At 45.3% G+C, this 12,484-nt stretch overlaps 1 protein-coding gene across 1 annotated transcript in view; it reads right to left on the bottom strand.

Moving 5' to 3' along the window:
• Nucleotides 1–12,484, bottom strand: part of RXFP1 (relaxin family peptide receptor 1) — a 575,874-nt gene that overhangs the window by 277,486 nt on the left and 285,904 nt on the right. Inside the window, exon 2 of the mRNA XM_073644759.1 lies at nucleotides 2,648–2,791. Within this exon, the coding sequence (XP_073500860.1) occupies nucleotides 2,648–2,791 (144 nt within the window). The remainder of the gene's footprint in view (nucleotides 1–2,647; nucleotides 2,792–12,484) is intronic.

The following is a 12,484-nucleotide window of genomic DNA, read 5'->3' on the forward strand; positions in this document are numbered from 1 at the left end:
TCAAAATTAAAATTGGCTTAAACTCTGAGAATATTCAAAGTCACAAAAAGCCTTTAAGGCTTCCTTCACACGTCCTGATATTTCCGGTACTGGAAAAACCAGGTGAGGTCCGTGGTCCATGTCCGTGTGCCATCCGTGTCAGTGTGACACCATCTGTGTTGCATATGTATGTACATGTGTCCGTGTCCATGTGTCCGTGTGTACAATCCATGTGCCATCCGTGTGCCGTGCTTGTGCACCATCAGTATGACAAGTACTAGAATAGAGTGAAGAATACAAATGACAGATGTTTAGGTGTTAGATGTGTAAAGATAGACAAAGATAGATACTGTAGATAGATAGATGATGAATAGAAATATGTCACTGTATACATAATCAGCGATTTGCATATGTACTTTAGTGGACTTGTATTTATCTAATAATTAAATAAGTGAAAAAAATGGCATGGGGTCCCCTTTATTTTTAATAACCAGCTGAGGGAAATCAGACAGCTGTGAGCTGGTGTTATTGTTCTGGGAAGGAGCCAATATCCATGCAACCTCACAGCTTACTAATATCAGCTCACAGCTGTCTGCGTAGCCTTTACTGATTATTAAAAAGGGGGGACCCCCTAAAAAATGATGTGGGGTACCCTCTATTTTTAATAAACAGCAAAGGCTAAACAGATATCTGTAGACTGATCTTAATAGGCAGGGATGGGGCCATGGATATTGGCCCCTTACCAGACTAATAACATCAGCCCTCAGCCACGCCAGAAATGGCGTATTCATTAGATGCGCCAATTCTCGTGTTTAGCCTCAGCTCTTTCTGCTTGCCCTGGAGCGTTGGCAATCGGTATAATGGTTTTGGGGTTGATATCAGCTGTGCAATGTCCGCTGACATCAAGCCCAGGGGTTAGTAATGGAGAGATGTCTGTCAAACACCCCCATTACTAACCCTGTAGTCAAAAGTAAAAAACACACAGAGAAAAGTCCTTTAAGTGTAAAAATCACTCCCCGACAATTACCCTCATTTACCCATTTATTACCATAATGATAAAAGTAATGCACTGGATCCGCCGTAAATTCATAATAAGGAGGTCTCACGACGATCCCCGACTCTGACATCCGGATGCTGTGGTGAGCGGTGACATCAGTAACGAAACCGCTAACCACGGCAATCAGAAGAACACAATGAGAGTAGCGTGACAACTCGGCAACAGTGATGAGCGGTAATGTAATTAAGGTTACCTCAGGTCACAGGCAGTGGTTATCACAGTAAGCTCTGTATGAGCCAGCCCGTGAACTGCAGTAACCTTACTGACGTCACCGGTCGCAGCGTGAGAATTTCTCATTTCCCCTTAGTGGAGAAAGTTTGAAGTTGTACTACAGAAGTGGACAAAGGCTCTCATTATATTAATATTAATATATAATATAATTAATAATACATTAATTAATGTAATTAATTATATTAATTCTATAAGGTTTTTCAAAGAGAGTTATGGAGAAGCTTGTAATGTCAAAATTTAAAAGTTGTAAAAGTACAAATTCTCTGTAATGAAAAAATTAACCGATACCTCTTATTTTCTCAATACAGTTGAATAAAAGAATGCTTCATAAAAACTAAAAAACTGTTATACTGTCTTAACTAAATATGCAAAACATAATGAAGCACAACTTTATATTTTCACTGGAGCTGGTAACTATGTAAAAGTCCTGTTTTGGTATAGTTTTTATTCGCAGAATCTAAAGGGTTGTGGGGCTTTGACATTCCCTACATCCCTGTGTCACTGTCTACCATGTCGGACCATGCAGTAGGCATAATTAATTGTATCAGCATTATTTTAACCTTGTGTTATCATGGACTACATGCAGCATAATCTGCCTATACAGCTCTGACTCCAACATTATTGTGATTCTAGTAGCCATAATAGTAACAATACAAGTCCCTCAGTTTCAACAAGCTGCAAACAAGATAAAATAAGAGAGAAAGCAGAGGTACACAGTCAGGTAGACAAATATAACATACTAGATGGTGACCCGATTCAAACGCATCGGGTATTCTAGAATATGTATTTGCCCGACCGGGCGCAATCAGCAGAGCGGTGTTTAAATTTGGCGCCAAAATCGCTGATTGGTCGCGGCCGGGACCAATCTGCAGAGCGGTGTTTAAATTTGACGCCAATATCGCTGATTGGTCGCGGCCGGCGTTTGCGACCGATGAGCGAATCGTTTTACTGAGGACCGGGGAGCTGCGCTGCGTGTGCGGGTACTTCCGCTGCGAGCAGCCGGGAGATGAGCGGCTGCTCGCACCAGAAGCATCCCGACCGGCGGCGCCGCTCCCCGGTCCTCCCTTCACACTTGCCGTCAGGAGCCGGTAGCTGCATGGAGGTCAGCGGCGCAGCCGGTCGGGGTCCTTCTGCTGCGAGCAGCCGGGAGATGACCGGCTAGCGCCGGTCATCTCCCGGCTGCATCGCCGCTGACTTCCGTGCGGCAGATGACCCCCTAACGGCCGCCATCTTTTTCTGAAATCCCGCGTTGCTGATTGGCCGCGGCCGGACCAATCAGCGACGCGGGATTTCCTGGACAGAAGGACAGACAGACGGGATAAGACGATTATATATATTAGATAAAAGTAAAATGCATGAAAATAAATAACTCTGACCTACCACAATTATCTTCATCTGCTTGGTTTCCACACTCATCCACTCCATTGCAATGCATAAATTGAGGAAGGCACTTTGTGATATTACCACAAGGAAAGAATCCAAGAGGACAAGTGTTTTCTGACTGCTCACTTTCCGAATAAACAACTAAGTAAAATAAAAGACAAACGTACTTATACTCATGTGTTTTCAAAAGGAGAATTAAAATATAAACAATATATACAGTATATAATAACAAATTACATATATATATTTATAAAAATCACAAGATCTATAGATATGTTAATGAAAAGTGAATGATATAAATGATAACATGCCAAGACTTGTAATGTTTTGAAAATGTTATTTCCATTTTTTCATAATTTTCATATTATTAACACATCTATCAATACTGTAATTTCCATAATGCCATGACATTTAATTCTTGGTGTTGAATCCTAATGTTAAAGAGTGTGTGTATATATAATGTATATATATATATATATATATATATATATATATATATATATATATATATATACAGTACAGACCAAAAGTTTGGACACATCTTCTCATTTAAAGATTTTTCTGTATTTTAATGACTATGAAAATTGTACATTCACACTGAAGGCATCAAAACTATGAATTAACACATGTGAAATTATATAGTTAACAAAAAAATGTTAAACAACTGAAAATATGTCTTATATTGTAGTTTCTTCAACGTAGCCACCTTTTGCTTTGATGACTGCTTTACACACTCTTGGCATTGTCTTGATGAGCTTCAAGAGGTAGTCACCGGAAATGGTCTTCCAACAATCTTGAAGGAGTTCCTAGAGATGCTTAGCACTTGTTGGCCCTTTTGCCTTCACTCTGCAGTCCAGCTCACCCCAAACCATCTCGATTGGGTTCATGTGTAGTGACTGTGGAGGCCAGGTCATCTGGCATAGCCCCCTATCACTCCCCTCCTTGGTCAAATAGCCCTTACACAGCCTGGAGGTGTGTTTGGGGTCATTGTCCTGTTGAAAAATAAATGATGGTCCAACTAAACGCAAACCGGATGGAATAGCATGCCGCTGCAAGATGCTGTGGTAGCCATGCTGGTTCAGTATGCCTTCAATTTTGAATAAATCCCCAACAGTGTCACCAGCAAAGCACCCCCACACCATCACACTTCCTCCTCCATGCTTCACGGTGGGAACCAGGCATGTAGAGTCCATCTGTTCACCTTTTCTGCGTCGCACAAAGACAAGGTGGTTGAAACCAAAGATCTCAAATTTGGACTCATCAGACCAAAGCACAGATTTCCACGGGTCTAATGTCCATTCCTTGTGTTCTTTAGCCCAAACAAGTCTCTTCTGCTTGTTGCCTGTCCTTACCAGTGGTTTCCTAGCAGCTATTTTACCATGAAGGCCTGCTGCACAAAGTCTCCTCTTAACAGTTGTTGAAGAGATGTCCTGCTAGAACTCTGTGTGGCATTGACCTGGTCTCTAATCTGAGCTGCTGTTAACCTGCGATTTCTGAGGCTGGTGATTCGGATAAACTTATCCTCAGAAGCAGAGGTGACTCTTGGCCTTCCTTTCCTGGGGCGGTCCTCGTGTGAGCCAGTTTCTTTGTAGCGCTTGATGGTTTTTGCAACTGCACTTGGGACACTTTCAAAATTTTCCCAATTTTTCGCACTGACTGACCTTCATTTCTTAAAGTAATGATGGCCACTCATTTTTCTTTACTTAGCTGCTTTTTTCTTTACATAATACAAATTCTAACAGTCTATTCAGTAGGACTATCAGCTGTGTATCCACCAGACTTCTGCACAACACAACTGATGGTCCCAACCCCATTTATAAGGCAAGAAATCTCACTTATTAAACCTGACAGGGCACACCTGTGAAGTGAAAACCATTTCCGGTGACTACCTCTTGAAGCTCGTTAAGAGAATGCCAAGAGTGTGCAAAGCAGTCATTAAAGCAAAAGGTGGCTAATTTGAAGAACCTAGAATATAAGACATATTTTCAGTTGTTCCACACTTTTTTGTTAAGTATATAATTCCACATGTGTTAATTCATAGTTTTGATGCCTTCAGTGTGAATGTACAATTTTCATGGTCATGAAAATACAGAAAAATCTTTAAATGAGAAGGTGTGTCCAAACGTTTGGTCTGTACTGTATATATATATATATATATATATATATATATATATATATATATTAACAGTACCTGTGAAAAAGTGTTTGCTGTATACACTTCCCCTAGGTTCCTGTTACAGTTTGTTAGCAGGGAACTGTGCATTTCCTGCTATATTTAGCCGCTCTAGGTTTTTGCGACGACTGCAATATTCAGGTATGGAATAAAAGAGCAGATAGTCCACAAGCTGATGTCTCTCTCCAAAGAAACTGCTGTTAGTAAAGCGATTGTTTGGTTGGGAGCTGTGCTCTAGGATGTGCATGTGCAGTTAGCGGCCAGCCATCCTAGGATTTTATTTTATATCATTCACTTTTTTTGTTTTGCTGATATATATGTGGAACCAATAAAATTGGTAGCAGCCAGTTGCTTCAACTATGCTTGGTGTGAGCTGTGTCTTGGAGTACCTGAAGTGCCTGCGTCTGCCCCAGGAGACGGCGATCCAATTATCTAATTCCCTAACCTGTCACAATGTACAATGCTCAGCATAAATGAGTTCACCCTCTTTGAAAATCAATATCTCACTGATCACAAGAACAATTTCCAAAATTTTGACGAAACTGCGTTTTACAGTACATTTTTTTAACCCATAACATAAAAGTAAGGTTAAAAATATAACGTTATTACAAAATCTTCAGTTTTGCTCAAATTAGTTGATGCAAAAATAAATACACCAGAAATAAAAAACAACTACATCTAATATTTTGTTTGACCTTGATGAATTTTAAGGACAGCACCAAGTCTTCTAGGTATGGAATGAATAAGTTGGCGACATATTGTAACATCTATCTTTTTCCATTCTTCAAGTACGATCTCTTATGAAGCTGGATGGAGAGTGATGCTCAACTTGTCTCTTCAGAATTCCCCGTAGGTGTTCGATTGAGTTTGGATCAGAAGACATAATTGGCCACTGAATCACTATGACTCTGTTCTTCTTCAGAAATGCAACAGATGTGTGTTTTGGATCATTGTCATGTTAGAAAAGTACATGTCTACCAAGGGCACAGAGTGATGGCAGAATCTTCTCTTTCAATATAGAGCAATACATCTGTGAAATCATGATATCATGAATGAAATGTAGCTCCTCGACACCAGCAGCTTCATGCAGCCACACATAGGGACACTACCACCACCATGTTTCACTGTAGGCACTATGCATTTTTCTAAATTCAGTTTTATGAATGCATGGTGCCTACAGTCATACATGATAGTGTCCATATATTGGGCTGCATTCTGAATAGGTGGAGTCATTGTCCTGCTGCAGAATACATTTGGAGCTAATCAGACTTCTCCTAGATGGATAACCATCTGTCTGTGAGGATACCATTTATCCTGACCAAATCACCAACTCAGTTTGCTGAAATGCAGAGCCAAACTTGCAAGTGGCTTTCACCATGCTTCACTGTGGCCTGCAGACACTCATTAATGTCTGCTTTTTGGCCGCAATTCTTCAATGAAGACTACTTGTGGACAGATTTCTCTGAACAGTTTTTGGGCTAAATGCAAAACGCTATGTGAGGCGGAAAACTAACACTGCACATAACTCTGAAAACACCATCCCCACCATCAAACATGGTGGAGGTGGCATCATGCTGTGAGGATGCTTTTCTTCAGCAGGGACAGGGAAACTGGTCAGAGCTGATGGGAAGATGGATAGAGCTAAATACATGCCAATCTTGGAGGAAAACCTGTTGGAGGCTGCAAAAAAATTGAGACTGGGGCATAAATTCACCTTCCAGGAGGACAATGACTTGAAATATACTGCCAGAGGTACAAAGCAATGGTTTAGATCAAAGCAAATTCATGTGTTTGAATGCCCCATTCAATGTGCAGACCTACAGTAAATCCCATTGAGAATCTGTGGCAAGACTTGAAAATTGCTGTTCACAGATGCTCTCCATCCAAGGAAGAATGGGCAAAAATATCAGCCTCTAGATATGCAAAGCTGATAGAGACATACCTCAAAAGACTTGCAGCAGTAACTGCAGTGATACAAAGTATCAGAGTACAGAGATGAATACAAATGCATCTCACAATTTTTAGGTTTATATTTTTAAAATATTTAGAAAACCATGTATTATTTCCCTTACACTTAAGAAATACTTCCCACTTTGTGCTGGTATATCACATAAAATCCCAATAAAATAATTTTGTGGGTGTATCGTAAAAAAATGTGGAAGAGTTCACTGGGTATGAATACTTTTTCAAGGCACTGTATCTATGTTGCTGCTCTATTTTGTCTTGCCATGGTGTATGACCCAAGATATGAAACTGTCTTCCACAACCTAAACTTTATAGCAGAATTTAGACCCAGTAGTAAGCCTCCTATACAGCTGTTTCTGTTTCTATTAATGACTATGTGTCAACCTGCATATGAAAATGATGATCATTATCACCTGTTTGGTTTAATTAGTACTCATACACATGACTAATAAAATCCACGAGTTTGTTCAAGTGTATGTAGAAGGATTGATATTGCTTTGAAGACAAAGGTTGGTCACACCATATCCTGACTTGATTTAGATTCCTTTTTGTTCATTCACTTTGCATTTTGCTAACTGTTAAACATAAACTATTAACACTTCTATATTTGAAAGCTTTACACTTCTCACTTTGCTGCATTTTTTTAATACCAGCCTAAAACTCTTGCACATATGTTTTGTAAGATGGCCGCCGGACAGGTCCTTGAGGGGAGATATGTATCATCGAGGTTGGTTGCTTCGGTGATGTAAAACCGGGAAAACATGCTCCAGCACGTATAGTGCTGAGAGGGTTAATATGGCATATCAGGGCCGGGTTTTACGAGCAGACATAAGAGATGGGAGAGAATGGTTGCTCACATATCCCCACCCCGGGGGCGTGTTTTTGTAAATAAAATGGAGACCAAGTGTCTCATTCAGTGTCTGTGGCTGGAGGTGTACAGACCTCCTGTGTGTTTTGCTTAAGGACACTAACCTGAGCGTGCGAACCCACCATATTGTATGGACTGTTTGTTTTCTGTTTTCACTCTGTGCTGGAAAAGGCCGCCAGCCAGCAAGGGTCGTCCAGCAACATGGAGGAGCTGATAAAGCAACTGGTGCAGGCTAATCTCCAGCAGCATCGACAGCAGCAGTGGCAACAGCAGCAGCAGGCGCAGCAGCAGGTGCAGTAGCATCAGCAGCAGCAACAGTGGCAACAGCAGCAGCAGATGCAGCAGCACAAGCAGCAGATGGAGTTCCTAGCAAAGGTGATACGTGGCAGGGGAAACCGCCCCATCCCCAAGTCCAGGTGATGACTCACAAGTCAGGAAGACGATAAGAAGAGCCTTACAAAAGATGACTTCGAGTGATGATGTCGAGGAATTCCTGACAGTTTTTGAGAGGGTGGCGGAGCGAGAGAAATTGTTTCCAGAGCTGTGGGCGGAGGTTCTGGCACCATATCTAACAGGGGAGCCGCAGAAGGCTTAATATGACTTGGCCTTGCAGGATGCAAAGGAGTACGGCAAATTGAAAACGGAGATATTGGTGCTCTTGGGAGTGATTATGTCAGGGTGCAACGGGTGCACCACTGGGCCTATTGCAATGTCAAACCTCCCCGGTCCCAAATGTTTGACCTCATACATCTGGTCCAACAGTAGTTGCAACCTGAATCATCCTCCCCAGCACAGATGCCAGAGAAAGTTGTCATGGACAGGTTCATACAGTCCCTTCCGAGGTCGGTGCAATCCTGGGTTGCCCAGGGAGATCCCCGTAATGCCGATGACCTGGTCTGGTTGGTGGAAAGTACCAGGCGGTATAGAGTTCCTTGGAGAAACAAGGGGTCGTAGCATCTCCAAGCAAGTCCAGGCGATACTTGATGCTCTACGGAAGACAGCGTTTTCCATCAACCCGAAGAAATGTGCCCTAAGCATGGAGGAAGCCAGATATTCTGGCTATGTCATAGGCAGAGGCAAGATTAAGCCCCAAATAAATAAAGTTGACACGATCCAGAGTTGGCCACAACTTCTCTCAAAAAAGCAGGTCAGAGCGTTCCTGGGTATCGTGGGCTACTACCGGTGGTTTATCCTTAACTTCGCCATGATAGCTGCCCCTTTGACAGACCTCCTTAAAGGGACAAAATTGGCTATGGATAAGTGGTCCCCAGAAGCTGAGATGGCCTTCCAGGAACTAAAGCAAGCACTGTGTAAACAGCCAATGTTGGTGGCACCGGATTTCTCTAAGGAGTTTGTGGTCCAGACAGATGCGTCAGATACTGGGCTAGGTGGTGTCCTATCACAAGAGATGAACGGGGAAGAGCACCCCATAATGTATTTAAGTTGAAAACTGATATCTTGTGAGAAGAATTCCTCCATAGTGGAGAAGGAATGTTTGGCCATTAAGTGGACGTTGGACACTCTAAGATACTACCTCTTAGGCAGGAAGTTCAGACTGGCATCAGACCATGCCCCACTAGGGTAGATGAGCGAGAAGAAGGGGAACAATGCCTGAGTGACCAGGTGGTTCCTAGCCCTTCAGGATTTTAGCTTCTGTGGCGCCCCTGCGGGTTCAGTCGCCACAGAGGTACTGCATCTCACCCAGAGGTGTAGTATCTCACTCTCAGGTAAGGAAGGAGTACTGCCTGGGACCCTAACACCTGCATCCAACATTACACTACTCCAGACCGGCAGGAGGGGCAAGATGCGTCGCTTTCCTGCTGAGCCCTGTCCCTGGTTGGAGTGGGGGGAACCAAAGTAGGGGGAACCATGTAGTGCAGGGGTGTCAAACACGCGGCCCGCGGGCCGCATGCGGCCCCTCCGGCTGCTTCATGCGGCCCACAGGCACATAGACCTCACAACGATCGCGGCTCTCTCCAGCAGCCGCCGCCATCAGTGCCGTAGTGCAGTGTATTGCCGCGCAGAGACTGGCTCTCTGCACAGCAATACCAGTGCCAGCCGCCGACCTATCAGAGGCCAGCAGCTGACATCTGCGTACCAGCGCAGCGGCGTATGATGTCACTGCCATGCGCAGATGTCAGCTGCTGGCCTCTGATAGGCCGGCGGCTGACACTGGTATTGCTGTGCAGAGAGCCAGTCTCTGCGCGGCAATACACTGCATTACAGCGCTGATGTCGGCGGCTGCTGGAGAGAGCCGCGATCGTTACGGGGTCTATGTGCCTGCGGGCCACAGGTGCAGAAAGGATGCCGAGGGAACGGAGGACAGGTGAGAATAATCTTTTTTTTTTTTCTGTCATGTCTATGTGAAATACCTGGGGAGGGAACCTGTGCACAGTATATGTTGGGGGGGGGGTGACCTGTGCACAGTATATGGGGGGGGGAGGGAACCTGTGCACAGTATATGGGGGGGGTGAACCTGTGTACAGTATATGTTAGGGGGTGACCTGTGCACAGTATATGGGGGGGGGAGGGAACTTGTGCACAGTATATGGGGGGGAACCTGTGCACAGTATATGGGGGGAGGGAACCTGTGCACAGTATATTTTGGGAGGGTGACCTGTGCACAGTATATGGGGGGGAGAGAATCTGTGCACAGTATATGGGGGGGTGACCTGTGCACAGTATATGGGGGGGTGACCTGTGCACAGTATATGGGGGGGTGACCTGTGCGCAGTATATGGGGGGGTGACCTGTGCGCAGTATATGGGGGGGTGACCTGTGAGCAGTATATGGGAGGGTGACCTGTGCGCAGTATATGGGAGGGGTGACCTGTGCGCATTATGGGGGGGAGTGAACCTGTATGGGGACGTGTCTGCATTATGGGGACCTGGATGGGGGACATGTCTGCAATATGGGGACCTGGATGGGGGACGTGTCTGAAATATGGGGACCTGGATGGGGGACGTGTCTGCAATATGGGGACCTGGATGGGGGACGTGTCTGCAATATGGGGACCTGGATGGGGGACGTGTCTGCAATATGGGGACCTGGATGGGGGACGTGTCTGCAATATGGGGACCTGGATGGGGGAAGTGTCTGCAATATGGGGACCTGGATGGGGGACATGTCTGCAATATGGGGACCTGTTCAAAAGGTGTATAGAAAAAAAAAATGGTATCCCTAAAAATGTTACTTTGTCCTGCAAATAGTGCGGCCCCCCAAATTAAATATTTTTCCGTGTGCGGCTCATATACCCAGCTGAGTTTGAGACCCCTGATGTAGTGGGTGTCGGTGGAGGAAGAAGTTCAAGGGAGCATTGAAAGAAGTGATATAAAAAGAGGGTGGAACATTCTAGAGGGAGTCCAGTCGGTGAGTGCAGACAGAGGAAGAGTTGGGAGCAGGAGCTCTGCAGGAGCTCTGCTCAGGGAAGGAACGGGAACAGAGAAAAGGCTCCAGGAGTAAAAGAAAAAAGGATTCCAGGGGTACAGGCAGTGCTGGAGGCCACCCGTATGCCTGAGTCTACCAGGCGGTTGAGGGATCGGGTCGCAGAGGGGACCGGCCCCTAACTAGTGAGAATTACAATTATTCAACTAGGAAACCGGAGGCTGCAGTATTTCAGGTACTGCAGCCACAAGCCACATCTGTCTCACCAAGAAGGTGGCCATAGAGGACCCAGGGGACAGAGAAGACGTCGCCCGGCAAGGTCCGCGGTCACTGGATTGGGACACTAGGTGTGAGGTGCAGGGAGACGGCCAGATGGAACACACAGAAGGGGGTCCTGTTATGTACTCCGGAGGTACCTGAGGGTTGGCTGAGCCCCTGCCCGGTGAACGCAGCACGACGTGGGAAGTTATGATCTGCAGTTGTAACCAGGAACCGAGTAAGAACTGTAAGTAAATCCAGAAGACTGCACCCCACGGTCTCTGTCAATTACCCCCTGCACTACACTGCACCACCAGTGCTACTTCAATAACAGCCACATTTACACTGCCCTGGAGCTAAGCTCTACCTGTGGAGAGCTGAACCAACTCAGCTGCATTTACAACAGCTCCAGAGGACCTGCTCCGCAGTGGCGGCTCCCTTTAGCCACATACCACAGGTGGCGTCATGAACTGTATATAAGAACTATAAATCCCCTGTAATATCCCCCTTTTGATTGACCGCCCTGGGTTACGGACCGGGTCACCGCCACTGTGACATCTCCCCTAGCAACGACCGGCCCGGCACCGAGTACCCCACGGCCCAGGGGGCGCGTCACTTCCATGTAGAGCATAGGCCTGGGAAACTGCATGGCAATGCTGACGCACTGTCGAGAGTCCACTGTATGATAACGGAAGGTGCTAAGCCCCTGGGCTTTGGGCAGAGGGGGGGGGGGTATGTAAAATGGCCACCGGACAGGTCCTTGAGGGGAGATATGTATCATCGAGGTTGGTAGCTTCAGTGATGTAAATCTGGGAAAACATGCTCCAACACGAATAGTGCTGAGAGGGTTAATATGGCGAACCAGGACCGGGTTTTACGAGCAGTCATAAGAGATGGGAGTGAATGGCTGCTCACATATCCCCACCCCGGGGGCGTGGTTTTGTAAATAAAATGGAGACCAAGTGTCTGATTCAGTGTCTGTGGCTGGAGATGTGGAGACCTCCTGTGTGTTTCGCTTGTTTTTCTTAAGGACACTAACCTGAGCGGGCGAACCCGCCATATTGTATGGACTGTTTGTTTTCTGTTTTCACTCTGTGCTGGAAAAGGCTGTCTTTTTGGTTGCTTATGCTGAGCGGTTTATAAATAAACCTGCCTGAACATTTTTTATGAAACTGCTTTCCGTGCC

Source organism: Phyllobates terribilis, unplaced genomic scaffold (genome assembly GCF_046119375.1).
Source record: "Phyllobates terribilis strain yellow unplaced genomic scaffold, ASM4611937v1 Scaffold_1__5_contigs__length_1240528914, whole genome shotgun sequence".
In the NCBI taxonomy this organism is placed as follows: Eukaryota; Metazoa; Chordata; class Amphibia; order Anura; family Dendrobatidae; genus Phyllobates; species Phyllobates terribilis.